The sequence below is a fragment of the Suncus etruscus genome, chromosome 16 (assembly GCF_024139225.1).
Source record: "Suncus etruscus isolate mSunEtr1 chromosome 16, mSunEtr1.pri.cur, whole genome shotgun sequence".
Taxonomy (NCBI): domain Eukaryota; kingdom Metazoa; phylum Chordata; class Mammalia; order Eulipotyphla; family Soricidae; genus Suncus; species Suncus etruscus.
In genome coordinates this window covers 69553916-69575018 of record NC_064863.1, presented here as the reverse complement: position 1 = coordinate 69575018, position 21103 = coordinate 69553916, and the positions used below count along the sequence as shown (strand labels likewise).

Below are 21103 nucleotides of genomic sequence, written 5' to 3'. Positions count from 1 at the left end.
TCTTAAGTAACTAATGTGACATTCATCTTCCTGTATACAGTTAAGAGTTCATCTCAGATAAGTATTTACCAGCACAAATATTTTCATATCTTACTACAAAATTTTTTTTCCAAAGAACTGCTAACAATATGCTCTACTGAATTCACTTAACACCATTTTCTACATCTTCACATCCTCCACTAAATTTGGAATCATCTGTTAAATTTTTGCCAATCTTGTAGTTGTGAATTAGAATTGATTTTAAGTTTCATTGCTTTGATTATTGGTACCAGTGGAACATCTGGTTATGTTCTAATGTCATAACTTTTGCATACATATATGAGGACTGGTTATCAATGCTGTTTGTCTTTTTTACCCAGTTTCCATTATGTTTAGAAATCTGAAACATGCTGTACTAAATATTACTAATGTGCTTAAATAAAAAATATTTTTTCTAAAAGATACCTTTTTCATGGGCCGGCGAGGTGGCGCTAGAGGTAAGGTGTCTGCCTTGCAAGTGCTAGCCAAGGAAGGATCGCGGTTCGATCCCCTGGTGTACCATATGGTCCCCCCCCAAAGCCAGGGGCAATTTCTGAGCACTTATCCAGGAGTAACCCCTGAGCATCAAATGGGTGTGGCCGGAAAAACTCCTCCAAAATACCTTTCAATAGAAATACAGCATAGCAAGATATGATGTGTACTTATCAGAAATATACCATGATAACTAGTTCACCAACCATATTTGTGATTCTTCCTCTTACTCAGATAAACTACTTATTTTGCTATCCCAAATTAAATATGATCATAAAACTAAGTTCTAGATAAATAATTGAAATGAAGTATCATGGGACCAGAGAGATAGCACAGTGGTACAGCTTTTGCCTTAGACGCAGAAGGACAGTGGTTCGAATCCTGGCATCCCTTATGATCCCTTGAGCCTGCCAAGAGCGATTCCTGAGTGCAGATCCAGGAGTAACCCCTGAGCTATGCTGGGTGTGACCCCCCCAAAAATAAATGGAGTATTATTTGATTTTTCTTTATGGTACACAAATAAACACAAGTGGTGTTTTGAGGATACTCCCAGTTCAATATTTGGGGGCTGCTTTCAGTAGTGTTCAAGGATTATGTAATTCTAGGGATTAAACCATGGCTCCACGCATGTAAAGCATGCACTCCAATCTGATGAGCTATCTATCACTAAAAGAGAGCCATGTAAACCATATTTCAGAGACTACTCTCTGTCATGACTTTCTGATTGCTTCTCCTCTCTCTCTGCTCTGATATAATTCACAATATTCAGAGTATTTTCAGAAGACAAATAATGAGGTCTATTTGTGTATATAGGTACCTAAGTGAATGCATAAAATAAACAAAAGGTTTGTTGTAAATTCTACATGGATAAGGTTTGTTGTAAATTCTACATGAATTTACATAGAATGTAAATTCTAAATGTACAACAAAGCACAGAAGTAAAAAAAATCTAATGTTAAATCAATATTTTAATTGCTCTTTATAAAACATAACTATAATTCTTCATACATTCGGATTGAATTTAAAATTAATATTATTTTTATATTCATAATATTTTTATTTATATAAATTGGTACATAAGTTTATTTTAATCAACACTTCCAGGTAGCTTAAGGTATTATTTGATAGCCAAACATAATAATTTCTGTAAAGCTACACAATGGACAACATAAAATAAAAGTTTAAGTCAACAACTGATGCTGGAGAGATAGCATGGAGGTAAGGTGTTTGCCTTTCATGCAGGAGGTCATCGGTTCGAATCCCAGCGTCCCATGTGCCTGCCAGGAGCAATTTCTGAGCTTGGAGCCAGGAATAACCCCTGAGCACTATCGGGTGTGACCCAAAAACCACACACACACACACACACACACACACACACACACACACACACAAAAGTTTAAGTCAACAAATAGCCTTATGTCAAGTTAGATGTTTTCACCAAATTACTGTATCTCTAGCATATAAAACGACTGGGCATATAAGACGACCACCTACTTTTGCTGTTAAAATATAGGGTTTGGGCTATATTTGTTGTATAAAATTACCTCTTTTTTAATGCACACCAAATAGAAATTAAAAAAGTAAGAGAAAAAGAGTAAAACCCTTAAAAGTTAACAGTATATGTTTAATAGAGCTAGACTTTGGAGTGCCAACAATCATTTTACATTTGTCATTTGTAGTGAGTGACTGTGATTTTTTAATTGTGTTCTACATTGAGAGCAGGGAGAGGGGGCTCTTCCAAGAGCAGCTGGCTGGGGTACAGTGATTAATAGGACAGCTGGAAGGGACAGAGAACCTCCTCTGTATCTCATAAAAGCTGAACAGAGGACTGAGCATCGGAAAGCCACATACCCAGCGGGTAGATGAGATGCGGAGCTCGGTAACTCAGCTCCTTTGTGTGCCCTGAAAGATGAACAGGACAAGTAGAGGACTGAGGGATGACGTCTGACAGCTTGATGGGATGTGGTGATAAAGCTGGAATAAATTTCAGCATGTGGTTTAGTTGTATATAAGACGAACCTTGACTTTTAAGAAGTTTTTCATGGGGTAAAAAGTCGTCTTATATGTCATAAAATACGGTATTTACTTTTTGTTTTTTTTTTTTTAAGAAACTTATTTATTTTCCATCAACCTGATTTCCATTCCTATTTTAGTCTAGAAAGAACAGCTTAAGACCATTCAGTGGCGGCACCTACCCACTCAGTGGCCTGAGCAGTGCAAGCCACAGACCAGTCTTCTGTGGCAGGCTGAGAGCTCCAATCTTCGGTAGGGTACGGAATTCCGGAATAGATACAGAAGGTACCTGCACCCCTTCAGATCAGTCTGCAACCTCAGGCTGAGTAGCAATAAATTCAGGAGATGGAGCAGTCCATTCGCCCTGAAATTCCTCCTAGGTCACAGCCTTCTCAGCAGCAGCCTGCTCTTTCTTTTCGATCTCTGTAGAAGTAGAGATCAGGCATAACGTCCCATGGGTGTTCCCAGGAGATGGTGCTTCACATTTGCACAACTGACCTGGGCCAGCATCCACCACCCGAGACCCACTGAGTGAGCTCCCTTGTTGTTGCAAGGGATGGCAATGTCCACGTAGCGGAGAGGGGAGTCTGTGTCACACAGAGCAATTGTAGGAAGATGAATGTAAGATGCCTCTGTAAGGCGCTGGTGGTAGGCCCTGGGATCAGTAACAACCAAAATCTCAGCTTCCAGAAAGCTGCCTGGATTTGGTTAGTGAAAGTTTCAGGCATGAAGCGGCCAGCGATCAGAGTGGCTCCAGTAGCAGCAGCAAACTTCAGTAGAGCTTCCTGGCCAGTATTCCTAGATGAGACTGAAATCAGCTGAGTTTTCAATGGCAGCAAAGGCAAGAGTTGCCAGCAGAAGCTTCTCCCAGGTTTTATTCAAAACTACCATGTAGATGTCATCACTTTCCCTTTTGTAAGCGTACTGTTCCATTTGGAAGTCCAGGTTAGTGCCACCTAAGTGGGTGCCCGCGGCAAGGAATTTGAGGACATCCTCTTCCTTCATTTGTAGGATATTGAGGGCTCCTGACATTGTGAGATTTCCTTTAAGTTATGCGGGAATCGAGAACAACACAGTATTGAATTCCTCACTGGGTAGTGCGGAAAGCCAAATTATTTACTTTTAAAACTTAAAATATGGTCAGCCTTTGTAACTTTTTGAATTAGGTAGTCAGGAATCGTGACCTAGCAAATCTTCAAAATATTTTGTATAATCTTTTGCATTCACTGAGTAAATCGGGGTGGGGGCCAATTTACCTTTTAGGAAGAGGACTGATATAATCAACTGGATACAAATATCTTTATTCATTAAAATCTTTGTATAATTCTATCACATTTAACTAATAGGCAAATATCCAAAGGACATTAGTATGGACAGGACCTTAGAAATATAACAACACTGTAACTTGATAGAACAAGTCATGTTTCTAGTTCTGGTGACCTTTATGCAAACTTCACTGCTTTTTCTATTCTGTAGAAAACCTGAAGTACTTTCAGAATATTGCACAAAATCTGTTAATGAAGTTTAGAAAAAAAATAAACTGTCTCCACTTTTTATAGCCTCAATTATTACATATTACATTAAAATATATTTTAGTGTGTACACTGGAAATGATACTTGCTAATGACTTTCATGGAGCTTCAACTGGTGCTGGAACTTTAAATAGAAAGTGTGAAACAACTGGTACATGTACTTGAGGATGAAATATTTAAATCAATAAGTTTAACAGATGTGTAAAATCTCTATACCTGAAGACCAGGTTTGGACTTCTATTTACTTGTAATTGAAATTTTCTTTGCAATTTAACACATTTTCCTTTATTTTAATGACATTTTGGAAATAGGACACTAAAGAACTAACTCAAGTGTCCTATAAGATGAGTAAAATAAATATCATAATATTTACTTTTATATTATGACATTATTTAAAGAATAACATTTTTAAAAATGGGATAAACTGAGTTTTTGCATACATAGATCCCCTTGCTCAGACTCTCACCAGTTCCAGATGCTCCAGGTGTTCTGGCTAATGGTTTACACCTGCAGTCTTCTTATCAAGCAAAGTCTTTAGCTAACTAGAGCCACATACTTTCCCACTTTCTATGGCAGTTGATGATTAATTAATGGAAGGGGGATTGGGAAGGAGAGTATTTAGAAATTAGAGGATGTAACGCTGATACAACTCATGCTCCTGAACTTCCTGGGTGATCATACTAAGTCTAGATGTCCAGTGAAACCAAATCCCTCTCACCTTTCCCCTCTGTAATATGCTTCCCTTCTGTACGTAACAAGTTTCTCAGGCGAGAGCTTTCTCATTCCATATTTTGCACTAATATCTCAACTTAGACTGTTTTCAGGGAACCTAGCAAACTATATATCATTCATGTAAATAACTTCTACTATTTAAACTTATTTCTTTTTTAAACGTAAAATAATTTAACACCAAAAATCATCTCACCAGTGTAAAAAGTACTACTCCCATTTTGTAGTACTACAAAACTACAGCTTTGTAAATTTGAGGAATTTTAAGTTGTTATAACTGGGAAATCCAAGAATCAAACTCAGATTAAGAAGGCCTCATGAACTCTACTCCTCCTAGAATTTGTTTCTGCACTATATCATATTTTCACCTGGGAAAAATTTAAATATCTCTTCTTGTATAGATTTTTTTAGTCGGATTAAAACTGATATCTATTTTATTTTCCAAACACTGATGTAATTTGTTTAAAATTAAAGTAAGATTGCATGAGTCATATAATTTCCATAAGAGTTTATTAGTGGACAAGCATGGATTCAATTAAAAAGGAAATAAACATCTGTATAATACCTTCATTTTATAGAAAGGGAATATTTTATAGAAGTTGGAAAATAGCAAAGAGGGAAAAGATCATGTCAGCACAATGTTACTGGTCATACACAACGCAATCTTATGTTTCATAGAGATTTCAACACAGGAAATGGGTATATTAGGAACTGCCTAATTCATAGGTTTTCCTGACTCACGCACAGAGGTTTCTTTGAAGGATTCTGAGGGGAAAACTATAAGCAGTGCTTTTATGCCAGCTTCAATAATGCATATTTCAAAGTCCAAACAGGTCAGCTATGTAACTGTTTACATAGTCAACATTTAGTGGGAAAATAATTGTCAACAGGTTCCACTTTTCTTGCCCAGAACAGCATGTAATCTTCCATTACAATCCTCATGGGTATATAACAAGGAAGGGAATATTTTAGTTTTACTTTCTTTCCTTCAATAATTTTAGGATTCTTAGTTTACTGTAATCTCCTCCTGCCCAAATTCCAGCCTATCCCTTGGAATAGGCTGTCACTTTAAAAGTGTTATATAATCCTGTTAAAATAATACTGTAGAGAAAGTCCAAGTGTTATCAGTCTTTGTTTATGTCAGTCAAATAGCTCTGTGGTTAGATGAGTGAAAAGTTAATGAAATGGACTCTGATACCCTGTAACATCAAACAATAACATTAAATATCATGGCATATAAAGTATTTTCCTAAATATCTGATTGCTATAATATCTAGTATAAATATATACATTTGTTAAACATATATTCTGCTTTAGAACAAAGCACTGCTCAAAGAATGAAAATTATTGAAAATGAACTTCCTTTAAGGCATTCTCTGATTGAGTGGGTTAGATGTTATTGATGAAGATATTATTTAGATAATTCTTATCTTTAACAGGGATCACTCCAGCAATACCAGGGTGGGGAAGAATCAGGCCTCATGGTGATGCCTGGGTAAGAATGTGTATCTGATGATTTAATGATGAGTCTCAATGATGCAGAGATGCTCAGTCTTAGTGGTGATGCCCAGGAGCCAGTAGTACCACACCTTATTCTGGGAAGATGCTAAATGTCAGGCATATAACTCAGGGCCTCATTGATGCCAAAGTCTAACCTTCATCTATTTGAGCTAGCCCATTGTTTATGATAAATTATTGTATAAAATATGGGACCAGAGCAGTAGGGCAGCAGTAGGGCTTTTACCTTGTGCATGGCTGACCCAGGAAGGACCTCAATTCAATCCCCAGCATTCCATATGGAGCAATTTCTGAGCACATAGCCATGAGTAACCCCTGAGCATCACTGGGTGTGGCCCAAACACCCTCCCCCAATTATTTTAAGTCAGTAGTAACCTGATTTAATAACATAATCAAATTTAATAACAAGAATAAATATTATTTCATGAAGGTTTATACATTGTCATTTATAACATACATAATCCGCATGTTTATACATGCTTATATATAACCATTGTTTTTTCAAGTTATCATGTTACAGGTACAATGGGCAAATTTTCTTTATAATGTAATTGTTTTAATTAATTTGCTCTTTTTTCTGCGTAAGTGGTTCTGGATACTGATGTCAGGTCTCATGCGTGCAAGGCATTCAATTTACAGTCCAGTCTCATCCCTAGATCATATATGTGAAAAAGCATGCTCTTCATATATATAAAACACTCACTCTAGTGCCTACTATATTTTATAATTAAACTTATTTAAAGGCTAAGATTATGGACTACCTCCATCTCATTTATAACTGTCTTCTTTTTGAAAAAATATAATAGCTGTTATACTGACTGTTCACGAGTAAAATTTTTGACATTATTGCCAGGGTGAGGTATTTATTAAGTATCTGTTTATAACAAGAGATTTGGTCTACATCTATAGAAGCTCAGATGAGAGGTAAGTCTCAGGGATGCAGGTAAGTATAAAAAAACTGAGCACTGGGCATGTTGAGTTTATAAAAACATAATTAATACATTGCTCATGAAAAAAGCAGTAATTTTCTTCTAAACGTTAAAAACTTCAATGAAGTTGACATTTTGTATTTTCTTGAAATTTTCTAAATTTTGTCAATAAAATAATATAATTATAGAAGGCGTTTGATATTTTGAGTGTGTGATATTTTTTGTGGAGCTAAGTCGTTCTACTGAAAAAATATTGACTTATAGAAATATGAAGGGAAAGAAAGAGAAATACATGTTTTAGAGAGAACTTGGGCTTTTCTAGAAAACTAAAAGTCTGAGGTGTTAGATCTTTAATTTTTATTGATACCATAATATAAAATCTTATTCATAGTTGAATTTTGGGATTACTGTGTTCCAGCATCAATTCCACCACCAGTGTGAACTTCCCTTCACCAGTGTCCCCAGGTTCCCTCTTAATTATTAGCACATGCCAGCCTGCTTCCTTCTCAGGCACATTTTAAAAGTTTGGCTATTGTCGGTTTGATATCCTGATTCTATTGTAGTGTGGTTTGGATATGTGGCTATGTCATTTCTTTACAATACTGATGTACCCATTCCCTTAATACCTACATTTCTGTCTGCTTAATTTTGTTCATACACTCCCTATTTTCCCCCTTTGTCCCATCTTCCTTCCTATATTTTTGGATCAAGGCTGCCAAGTTATCCTCCTTTTAACTACTTTGCTTTCCCTTGTCTAGTTATTTTATATACCATAAACAAGTGATGTTATACTATGTTTGTCCTTCTTCTTCTGGCTGACTTCACTTAACATGATATCCTCCAGTTCAGCAGCATAATTGGATCATTCCTTGCATGATGCTCCATATGCATATGCACCACATCTTCATAATCCACTTACCTGTGGTTGAAAACTAAGTTCATTCCATATCTTAGCTATTGTACTAAGTGCTGCCATGAATACTCATCTGAATATACTATTCTAAATGAATTGTTTTGTGTTCTGGGGATAGATACTCAGAAACAGAAATGCTGGTTTGTAATGCGGCTCAATTCTTACTTTACATGTATTTTTGCATCACTGAGACTCATCATGAAACCATCAGCTGCACAGTCATACCCAGGCATCACCATGAAGCCTGATTTTCCCCCACCCTAGTATTGCTAGAGTGATCCCTGTTTAAAGATAGGAGTTATCTAAATGATCTCTTCATCAATAACATTTACCCACTCAATCAGAGGATGCCTTAAAGAAAGTACATTTTCAATCATTTTTATTCTTTGAGCAGTGCCTTGTTTTAAAGAAATATATATGTTAATAAATATATAGTCATACAATTTGCATAAAATAACTATATATTCTTATAAAACCTTGTTTTCTCCCAAGAGAAAAGTACCATTCTAAAAACTCTATGTTCTAAGAAGAACAAATTTGAGACATAAATGGAAAAAACTGATTAAGTTTTGTAATTAGTTGACCATAGGGAATAAAAGGACACCCAAAACAAGATTGAATTATTCTTAATAGCATTAAAACTTAAAATCTTAAAAATAAAACAAAATGCTGCAAATGTAAGGTTATAAATCAAATCTTCTAATTTCTTTGCAACATTTGAAGAAAATTACTCAGGAAAATTGATACAGGCTTAGTCCTTCAAGCCTTATTAGACCATGCAGGTCAATTATGTCAGCTCTAAAACTGTATCATAACTTCTCTAGCACACATTTTCAATAATGTGAGGAGAAAAAAAGAATAAATATGCATCTGGGTTAAAGTTCTCTGTTTCTATCACAGGACACATTATTTAGAGCAATTCTAATGCTTAGGAAATTGTCATTTCCCATATAGAGTTAAGACCTCATAAAATGTGCATCTAATTTCTGCTGGAAGCAAATTGACATAGATTGAATCTCATGAATATTTCATAATTTATAAGACTTGATTTTAAAGTCTGTCCATTTAGTAAATAGATTTTAAGTAAATGCATGATATTAATAATTGGATCTTTCAAAAATATGATGCATTCCATTGTAAATTGTTTGCATTAAAACTATTTAAAATGCTAAAACAAGATAAAGAAAAAAATTAGGTCTTAAATGTTACCCTTAAATAGTGATATGTATTCTTCTGATTCTAGCAATATTACAATGTCAGATGCTTAAATATATGACCACACATTATTTTCAGATTTAGCATAATATGCATCAGATAATAGTCCAGCTACCAAATCAGTGTACATCCAACTAGTATTAAATGCTAACTGTTTAGCTTATTCTAAATGTTTTAAAATTTTCAGAAAAAATTGTTATAATGACATAATTGAAGATGATGTGAAGCAATGTTTCTCAACCAAGGACTTTATGGATTCTCTGAACCCTTCTGATATTCACAGGGAGACATAAGTGGAAGTCACTTAAATAGCGTAACCATGCCTGATTCTATGGGGCTCAATCAGTACAATAGGGATACAGAGTAAAGAAATAAAAGACCACAGTTTAAAAAAATGGACAAACAATGATTTGTAGCAACAATATAGAAAAAAATACCATACGACAGAAGTATTTCACATACCCAGAAAAATCTACTAATTTTTCCAAATCTAGATTCATGCATGTTTCTTGGACCCTGTGTTCAATTTGCCACTTAAGAAACACCAGATTTTACAAATAATTTTCTGTTGTTCTAAATTTTTTAGCACATGGATATCTTTATTTTTCTTATTACTATTTCAATATGAATATGTCATTTTAAACCCTAGATTTGGAATATTTAAAATTTACAGAAGAGTTATCATGGTTATTACATATCTTCTGTACACACTGTGCATATATAAATCAAATGTACCTATTGTGTGTATATAAATATTTATCTGTATTGTATGTACATGAATATATAAATATACATGTAAACCATGTATACATATTAAACACAAACATATTAACAAATCATAAAAACAATATTTATTCTACATGTCAATACCTTTAAATATTTGATATATATTTTAATCGGGAATATTGTCTTTCTACGTGGTTCAAGAATATATCTCTCCTATGTTTTAAACATGTATCCAGAGGTTGAATTGCATGGTAGACTACAGGGCTTTATTCTAGATTATAGACTTACAGAATTTATTGTACCACTTCGGATACTTCTAGAGATTTAAATGAGAATACTTATTTTTAAGATACATTCCTACAGAATAAAAACAAAAAATAGTATATACTTTTGGAATTATTTTGCAGAGATAATATTAAGTGTTACCTTATTAATATTAACAGATCTATATCTGTTGGCAAAATGTACTCACGCTCACTTTTCCAATGTTGTTATCTTCTTCTCTTGCTGCCAAAGCCTTCAGAAAATTGTCTTTCAGTGTTTTACCAGCACTTGCTAATACCCTAAAAAAAGGAGATTTTTGTTACAGTATATTAGAAAATAATAATTCTTTAGAATCCAACAATCATACTTGTATATTCTGACAATTTTTATAACATAAAAACAAATTATCAGAGGCCAGAGCAATGATACATTTGCCTTGCACTCAAGTTTGATCCTTGGTATCCCATATTGTCCCCTGAGCTTTCTGAGACCACTGAGACAGGAGGAACCCCTGAGTGCCACTGGTTGTGACCCAAAATTTTAAAATGCACCTATTATACATAATCCTTGTAAATAAAACAGAATTATTGTAGTCCATTGTATTCATCAATTTACTTTCAAGCAATTAGAGTATATTTCAAACAACTGAAATTAACTAAATACATACTGTGTATTTTCACCTTAAAACTCTTGCCAGATAATTTCATTTACATAAAATTTTATTTTATTTTTCTCACCCTTACTCCCAAATTTTACTTTTTATCATAATATACAAATTCAATATATGTATATATTTGGAGGTTTGGTTTGGACCACACCCAGCGGTACTCAAAATTTACTCCTGGTTTTGTACACGTATACTTATAAACTTAAGTAACTGGATTCAAACTGAGATCATCCAGCACAAACCAAGTCCCTTAACCCATATTTTATCTCTCAGTGCCTAAATAAGTCCCTCACTATGATAACTTTGGAGGAATGCAAAATCATGTTCAGGGTATAGGAAGGGAATTTTCTGCAATGCTCTATTGTTTGTCAGCTAAAAATAAAATATTGTATTATAACATGAGAATTTAATAGAGTTAAAACTGTATTGAACAAAAACATTCAAACTCAGTAACATCAACAATAGAATTAACTAAGACCATAACCCTGTGATAATCAGGGGCCTCAAAGTAGATATCCAGTGGTTCTTGGGAAATAATGTGATGACAGAAATTTAACACTGGTACTTGTACATGCAAAGTAAGTACCACAGATTTCTAGTTCTCCATGGCCATAAAATAGTGGGGGTTTTTTTGCTTGTTTTCAAAAAGAACATGGAGGTTACAGATATAATAGAGGGGTTAAAATTCATAATATGGGAGTGTGTGTAAGAAGACTATGGCTCTGAAGCAAAAACCTGAGCTGGGAACAATGGGAAGTTAAAGACACAGGAAGCCTTTAACCAATCATTAAGTGAACTCAAGAAGAGAAGAGATACTCTTCTTCACTTATGATCAAGAATTTCTCCTAGCCAATGAGCTCCATTATGACACATAAAAATATACCACCACACTGCAAAGGTCACAATAGAAAAGCAATGCAGAACCCCACAATTTTTAGTGAATGAAGATGGTAGTTCTGAAGACCCACCTAGTATGAACTATCTATTTTATCTTTAAAGAAAATGCTGAAGATATTCAAAGAACTCAAATCATGGAATGACCAGCCACTAATATTCAAGAAAATATGAGATTAGAAAATGATAAAACTTTAAACAGATAAAACAGGTCTAAAATACTTGGTAAGTGAAACAAAAAACTCATTGGAAGGCCTCACCAGCAGAGTAACAATTGAGGACAGAATAAGTGATCTGGAAGATGACTACATAAAAACTCCATACAACAGAAAAATTGGAAAAAAAGTTTTAAAATAAATGAACAGAAGATGGAAAAATCTTCAAAAGAAGTGAAAAGGCGACAATAATGATGAAGAGTGTATAGTGACTCATCACAATGGTGATGAATTAAACAGAAAATACATAAGAATTACTGGGGTACAGAGATCCAAGTAAAAACCCATTTGAAGTTAAAACCATCATAGCTGAGAAGTTCCCAGAATTAAGGAATGCATGTACGCACAACAGATGATTGAAGAGTACCAGCTAAAAAAGTCCCAAGTAAAATTACCCCAAGACAATCTTTGTCACAATGATGAAAACCATAGATAGAATACTGAAAGATCAAAAAGGGAAACTACATATAAAGAAGGAAACTTAAGATTTAGAACAGATTTTATCATAAGCAATCTTTCAGGTCCAAAAGGCAATTGTGGGAAATAGTGAGAAAACTACGAATACTCTACCCAGTTAGATTTCATTCAGGTTTGAAAAAGGAAACTTGACAGAGAAACAATAGCTCAGAAATTTTAAAGACTTAAAATTCAACCTTAAAAATGGGAGCAGTCTAATTTAAGGTAGGAAAAAGCTCTCAAACAAAATTCTACCTAAAGATGGCACAAAGTACCATAACATTCATTTATCTTGATATTAATGGAAATGTACCAATTTAAGAGAATAAGAAAATGGTTCAGAAAATGCAATTCAATCCTTTTCTGTGTACAGGAAACACACTCAAGTCAAAGATTGACGACAACCCTACAAGTAAACAAACTGTTTAAAGACAGTTGCCGTAATAATAAAGAAGAGAGTGACTTTAGGATTAAAAAAGATAGAAAGAAACATAGAGGGTCATTTATAAATTATCAAGTGATATACATTGGGAATAAATCACAATCCAAGATATATATGCACCCAATAAGGGACTAATAAAATCCTTTAAAAACATTGGCTAATTGACTTGAAGAAAGACATTACAGTAATAGTCTGAGACTACAGCAGTCTTGTTCTATTTTTCCTTCAAAATTAGTATATCCTTGTTGAGTTTAGCCTGGTTTATCTATTAAGGGGTGACAGAGCTTTGTTGTAGTCCCCACTATTACTGTGATGTTTTTCTTCAAGTAAATTATATATAAGACTTTTCAAAAGCTTAATACTCATTATTTTTCAGTGCACAGAGACATTACCTATGACAGGTCACATGCTAGGCCATAAATATACCTTCATAAAATTAAGAGGATAGAAATTTTATCAACTATCTTCTCAAACTATCATTCACTGAAAATAGAAGTGACTTATAGCAGATGGAAAACGAACTTTAATACCTAGAAATTAAACAGCTCATAACTGGACAAGTCACAGAAGAAATCTCAGAGGGAATCAAAAAGTTCCTAAAAACAAATAAGACACAGCAAATACAGTATTGGAAGAAAAATCATAGCTTTCCAAGCACTTATCAGAAGGAAAAAAGGCCTGCATATATAACTTAATGGCAAAGATTAAGAAATTGGCAAATGACCAACACATGGAGTAAGCTGAAAGCAGGCAGGATGAAGAAAATAATTAAACCTAGCACAAAAATTAGAAACTTGGTATGCAAAATAATACAAAATAGGCTTTTCTGCCCAAGACAGCCAAGAAGATGCTATCAAACATAATCTCCAGGGCCCAAACTGGGTAAGGGCCCCACCCAATAAGGTGTGTACTGATCCCTGCCTTGTGATTGGGCACAAGAGAGACATTATAAAAGACCGCTGCCTTGCTCTCTGTTTTCTTTTCCGCCCAAGACAGATAAGAAGACACTACTGAACATAATCTCCAGGGCTCAGACTCAGTAAGGGCCCCACGCAATAAGGTGAAGCCAGAGGAGTTCAGTTGCAGAGTGAACATCTTCTAACCCCAGCACCGCACATAGTAAAAACCACTATAAAAGTGTTGCAATGGGAAACAATGCATTAACACACCAAGCATTAAGAAATGAAGATGGACTGAGGGTGGAGAGTTTTAATATGGCGGGAGGTCTGTATGGGATTGAGGGGTGAAGGGATAGTTGGATTTCCAAAGGGGGAAAAGGGGAAGGTATATGGAAGGGGTGGGAAGGGAGAAAAGAGAAAATACTTTAGAAGGAAAGGGAGAAGAGAAAAGGAAAAAAGTAAAGAGAAGAGTAGAAAAGAGAGAGAAAAAGAAAAAGAAAAAAAAAGAAGAGAAGAAAAAAAAAGAAGATAGAAAATAAAAAAGAAAGTAGTGAGAAGAGAGGAGAGAATAGCAGGGGAATGCTAGTTTGCCTGAATTTGTTCACAGAATAGAGCGTGTAGTTTAAGTCTGTACGTCTCAGTTACTGCTTTGGTGGTCTGACTGGTCACGTGCTTCAGTTCCTAAAAGAAGGTGTAACCTAGAGATAAAATGTATGTTAAAGAGTTTTCTTGGGTCCACCCTCAGTCCTTAATCTATTAGGCATCAAGATTGACCTCCTACCCCAACGAACCATTACCCAGCACCCAGTCGAGAGGACACCCAGTCAAACCCACACCTCGTCTCCTGCAAGAAAAGGCAGCCAACTCCCCTGCGGATCCATGCTGCGCGGCCCTCCCCACCAACTCCCCCTAACGTGGACTGTTACCTGAAACCGGACTTAGGTCTAAAAATATCCTCAATGCAAGAACCCTTCCAGGACCTCCCTGCCACAAATCTTTTGCCACTCTGAAGAAGATCTGGGGATGGGATGGAAAGATGCCTGGGGACCCACACACCACAAGAAAAACTCAAAAGACAATGGGAAAACCTGTATTTCCAACATAAGCATAAGAACTGTATCACACCACCTCTTTACCTGCTTTTCCCCAAATGTAAGATAGTCATATGCATCACTTTGGCCCTTTAAACACTTTGCTACCTCATTTAAAAAAAAATAATCTGGCCTACATATACATATGTAAGCACATACATTTTTGATACCTATTTTTTTTCTATTTATTATTTTTTCATCTTTTTTTTGGGTATGTAACCTGTTTCTGTTTTCCCCTTTTGACCACCCCCAAATGCACCAACAATATAAGGTAGCACCATTTCCCCCTGCAAAGGCACACTAAAATAAAGGGGAATTCTTACACAAATATATATATATATATATATATATATATATATATATATATATATATATATATATATATATATATATATATATATATATATATATATATATATATATATATACATATATATTAAAAAAAAAGAGAGCTCTTATCTATTAGAGATAGGAACTCATAGTTGTTTACAATAGAGGGATATCTCCTACCTTGAAAATATGTCATGTGGAATTAACTTAGACCTCAGGTGTTTAGATACCATCAATCCAGCCTTGAACCCTGGATCCCAGACACAGGAACGGCACAGTTCTTCACAACTGCTACAGGAAACAAATCCCACCCGGGACAGCCGCAATACTGCGAGGTCACCAACAAATGCCAGCTCTAATATGACATCCTGACAACGGAAAAAAAAATGGGAACAACTTGACCTAAGTGAAGGTTATCCTACCTTTCTAGCTAACGACAAGACAAAATCAGAAGACTTGTCACCCTTTGGAAGGCACAAAAGCCAACATTTCGAGTTACAGATGACTGCTGCTAGAACCATGACCAGACTGTATACAGCCTGGGACCAATAAAAAAGCCCTAACCTAGGGTTTGAACTACGATCTGCACAATGAACATGATCCCCAGTTTCAAAGGTCTGGCAGAGACCATTGTAACGGAATGGGGCTTCTGGAAGCACAAAGAAAGACACTGTCCTAGGTGCCATCCTAGCTTCAGTGCAAAGACCAAGATCACCAACCACAGAAGATGAATTAAAATGACACTGATGGAACAGAACTTCTAGAACCACAAAGACTGACTTCATCATAACTCCCACCGCAGGATCTGTGCAGATACTGAGATCCCTAGTCACAGAGGCCTGATAGTATCACCCAGGACAGAGCAGAGGTCTTACACACACCACAAAAGCACCACCAGGAGAGTAAATGATCCTGAACAGAGTCTATAGTTGATCCCATGACAATACACTCCAAGGGCGGAGAAACCCCATATCTCTTAGGCCAAGTGAATTCCTTTTCGAATGACCCCAATATTTACTGTGCCTGGGCAGGAGGGAAAAAAAAAGCACAAATCATTATTTTTTTATATATATTATTTTATTTTCATTTATTATTATTATTTTTATTTACCCATCTATTTTTGGTCAATTTCTCTGTTTGGGTGTGATAATTGAAGTTGTCCCCAGTTATACTTATTCTTTCTCTTCCTTTCTGTTCTTCCTTTGTATGCTATGCCATGTTTCCTATATCAAGACCATGACATTTGTTTGTTTGTTTGTTTGTTTGCTTGTTTTGTTTTGTTTTGTGTTTGTTTTGGTGGGTTTTTATTTTTTTTGTTTTTTTTGTTTGTTTTGTTTTGTTTTTTTTTTTTTTTGGTGCTTGCGCTTATTGTTGGAGTCCTCACGGGATATTTGACACTTCTTTTTGTACTGGTGGAATGTTTCACCTTTTTTCTCTCCTTCATTTCTCAAACCGATGTTGAGAGCCTCTGGAAGAATTCCACTTATTTTCGGCGTATTAGACTTTTACCCCAGTTTATTACTTTTCTCTCCTTTAAACAAAACCACGTAACTTGAACTAGCTAGTCCTGCCCCCCCAATTAGAGGGGGAAACAAGGGAGACACCAGGACCAAATAGGTGCAAGACTACTATGCAGTAGGCTAGATACAGAGGAGACCACACATCCTAGCTACCCTGGGGGTGAGGGAAGAGGATATGGGTGGTAGGACAAAAACGGAGGTGTAGGGAGGACAATTGGGTGATGGGAATTCCCCCTGATTTTATGTAAATATGTACCTAAAATATCATTGTCAACAATATGTAAGCCACTATGATAAAAAATAAATAAAAAATAAAAATATAAAAAAAAAATCACTCCTAACTGGCTAAGGGGACTATATGGGATGCCAGGGATCAAACTTGGTTCAAACGCCCTACCCACTGTTATATCACTCTAGAACTTTTTAAAATCTTCCTTGAAATTTGTCATGTTTAATTCTATCATTTAGCAAATAAGTCTCTTTCCTTGGTTTTATGCTATATGTAAACTTTTCAAGTCTGATTTTTGGCTTTAGACAGAGTTGGTAGAGAGGCAGTGTAAATGAATGTAAATAAGTTTGAGTTCTAAAGTCAAACAGCTTGAAATAAATCTTGGCTCTGTATTTACTGATTATCTATTTTTGAGGGGTGATTTTTATTTTTCTCACCCTAATTCTACAATGTTACAATGAAAGATAAACAGTACAAACTTCACAGGGTTTTGTAAATATTTAGTATGTAAAATGCTTAAAGTTATCGACTGAGTAAGGACTCAATACATATTGTCTGTTATTACTAATTAAGCATGTTGACAGAGTTGGGACACAAGCAAACTTTGGAAGTTATAGACCAAAACACTGTATGGAGTCATTTCATCAATCAACAATCTACCCACATGTCTTGTTATCCAAGTGTTTATGTTACACATAAGGTTATCATAAGATGTTATCCCCCCACCCGCGCGGTGGTGCTAGAGGTAAGGTGCCTGCCTTGCCAGTGCTAGCCTAGGATGGACCTCGGTTTGATCCCCAGGTGTCCCATATAGTCCCCTAAGCCAGGAGCAACTTCTGAGCGCATAGCCAGGGAGTAACACCTGAGCATTACCGGGTGTGCCCCCACCCCAAAAAAAAAGATGTTACCCTCATCTCTCGTTTTTCCTGTGTAACCTTACCTGATGGTAAGATCTGCCCAGATCTGGGAGGAGTCCTTGGTAGGTAACAAAAGGATTGCCTTAGGGGCAGGAAGGGAATTGATTCAAGGATTCATGGGAGATAGGAAGAAGCAGCAGAAGGAGAGATGGCAGAAAGAAGTTGAGTTGAAAGGGCTGATTATGGATCCAGTGTAAAAGGTTTTAAAGCTTAGAAGCCACATGTGGTGGATAGGGCCTGGATAAAGCTGATGTCTCTTAAAACCTGACTGTCTATGGATCATTTCCTTGTGGATATCCTGAACCCTCAGACCCGCCAGCTGGAGGGAATTGGAGGAGCATGGTCCGGGCTAGCAGAGAAAGTCCTCTCCATCCATCTCACCATCATCCAGCCCTATCCAGAACCCCATAATTAACATCTTATTCTACAATAAGACTTTGTAAAAATGCCTTACAATTGTCAAAATAAATGTTTCTTACAGTTACTTTTCATATTAAAAAAAAAAAAAGAAATGAAGATGGCCTGAAAAGCTTCTCAGAGGAGTTAGAGTATTAATATGGAGGATGCTCAAAAACTCAAAGCAAGCATAGATAGAGTTGAACAGACTATGATGATAGAACTCAGAAAACTCCAAACTCAAACAACAGATCTGAAAATCTGTAGATGAAATGAAAATCTCAATGGAAAGCCTTTTCAAGGGGGTAACAGCAGCTGAGGACGGAGTCAGTGAGCCAGAGGGTGAGATGCAGATCATCTCCTAAAAGCAGAAGAGCTTGGAAAAGAACCTTAAAGCAAATGATCAGACAATGAATAAACTACTCAAAAAATGTGAACAGATGAAAATAAAAGTCTGATAAACTCAACAGAAACAACATAGAAGTCCCTGTAGTTCCAGAGACTTAGGAAGAGAACATTAAGAAGAATTGGAGGAAGTATGAGAAGAAAAGAAAAAAGGAGTAAGAAGAAGAGGAGGAAGAATAAGAAGAGGAAGAGGAAGAAGAAAAAAATGGAAGAAAAGGAAGATAAAAGCAGAGGAGGAAGAATAAAAGAAAAATAGAAGGAAATAAAAAGAAGAAAAAGAAGACAAGAAAAAAGGAAGAAGGAAGAAGAAAATTAAGAAGATGAGGAGAAAGAAAAAGAAGAGGAAGAAGTAGAGGAGGTGGAGGAAGAGGAGGAAGCAGAAAAGAAGAAGAAAAGGGAAAGGGACTGAAGATTTATTTTTAATTTATTTTCTTATAATAGTGTCTGTTTAAGTACCATGATTATAAACATGTATGTAGTTGGGTTTCAGTTAAAAAATAAAAAAAGTAAAATATAATACAAAATATCAATAAGAGAAAAATTAACAAGATCTATAAACATTAGCAAGACTCACAAGAAAAATCAAAGGGGTATGACAACAGACATGAAAAAATTCAAAGGGTTATCAGAGATTATTTTGAGGCATTTTATGCCACAAAACAAAAGAACCAGAAATAAATAAATTATTGGTCTCCTTGAACCTCCCATAGTAGAGATAATATTGTTTGAAGTACCTGAACAGACCTGTCACTATCAAAATGAAATTCAATTGAAAATGGTAAATTGTAATGAAAATCAAAAGGCTTCCTAGAAACAAAAGCCTAGGCCCAAATGTATTCACTTCTTAATTATTTCTAACTTTTCAAGAAAACTTATTACCAATCCTTTTCAGACTTTTGCAGGAAATGGAAGAAACATTTCCTATTGAGTTTCCATTAAGTTAAACAGTTTCTATTAAGTTCCTCAACAGTTTCTATTAAGCTATCATCACCCCTAATACAAAAAGCAAACAGAAAAATAGAGAATCATAAGTCAATATCTTTGTTAAATACAGATGCAAATATCCGGAACAAAATACTAGCAAATATAATCCAACAATTCATCAAGAAGATTGTACATCATGACCAAGAATAATTTATCCAAGAGATTCAACAATGGTATAACATACACAAATCAATCAATATAATACATCATATCAACAAGAGAAAATAAAATCATATGATTATATCAATTGGTGTAGAGTGCATTTGAAAAGGCACAACATCAATTCATGATAAAAAACTCTCAACAGAAAATTTAAAGAATGTTTAATATTGTCAAAGCTATTTACTGCATGACAAATATAATATTTAACGTGGAAAAATACTAAAAGCCTCTTCTTTAAGATCTGGTACAAGAGGCCAGAGCAGTGGTGCAGGCGGTAGGCTGTTTGCCTTGCATGTGCTACCCTAGGATGGACTATGGTTTGATCCCCCAGCATCCCATATGTTCCCCCAGCCAGGGGAGATTTCTGAGTGCATAGCCAGAAGTAACCCCTGAGCATCACTGGATGTAGCCCAAAAAACAAACAAACAAAAAAAGATCTGGTACAAGACAATGTTACCCATTCTCACTACTTCTATTCAATACTGGAATTATTTGCCATAGCAATTAGACAAGAAAAAGACACGAAAAGCATCCAGAACCTGTTGGCCATTTGTTGGACCTCCTCAAAGAGATTTCTCTTCATTTTCTCTTCTCATTTTTAGGTAGCATTTTTAGATTTGGGGAGCTTAATTTTTTGATTAGTTTAAATATGCTAGATATCAACTATTTATATGATGTGTTTAGTAAAACTATTTTCCCCAACTCAGCTGTTTCAGTGTTAGCCCATGTTTCTTTTGCATGCAGAAACTTTTTTGTTTGATTTAGTCCCATATGTTTTGTCTGGATTCTGTAGACATTGTCATTGTAAACACAGTTTTGAAAACTTTTGTTAGATGAAGGTCTTAAGAGTGTTTGCCTATTTTTCATTCATTATACAATGTAGATTAATGTCTAAATATCAAGGACTTTGACCCACTTTTAGATGAATTCTATGTAAATTATGAGATTGAATCTAGCTTTAATTTCTTACACATGGTAATCTAATAGTCCCAACAACATTTGTTGAGGAGGCTGTCTTTATTCCAGTTCATGTTGTTAGCTACTTTGTCAAAAATTATTTGATCATACATTCTGCTGTTTGTTATTAAATATTCTATTATTCTTACCATTGGACTCAAAATCTCTCTTGGTTCCAATATCATGCTGT

The 21103-nt window shown here is 35.4% G+C and overlaps 1 protein-coding gene and 1 pseudogene across 2 annotated transcripts in view; both read right to left on the bottom strand.

Annotated features, from left to right (window-relative positions):
- Window positions 1–21103, bottom strand: part of CFAP299 (cilia and flagella associated protein 299) — a 569122-nt gene that overhangs the window by 264625 nt on the left and 283394 nt on the right. Inside the window, exon 3 of one of the 2 annotated variants that reach the window (XM_049790296.1) lies at window positions 10554–10648. In XM_049790296.1, the coding sequence (XP_049646253.1) occupies window positions 10554–10648 (95 nt within the window). The remainder of the gene's footprint in view (window positions 1–10553; window positions 10649–21103) is intronic. The other variant, XM_049790297.1, reaches the window with a different exon arrangement.
- Window positions 2679–3555, bottom strand: LOC126032627 (40S ribosomal protein SA-like; annotated as a pseudogene).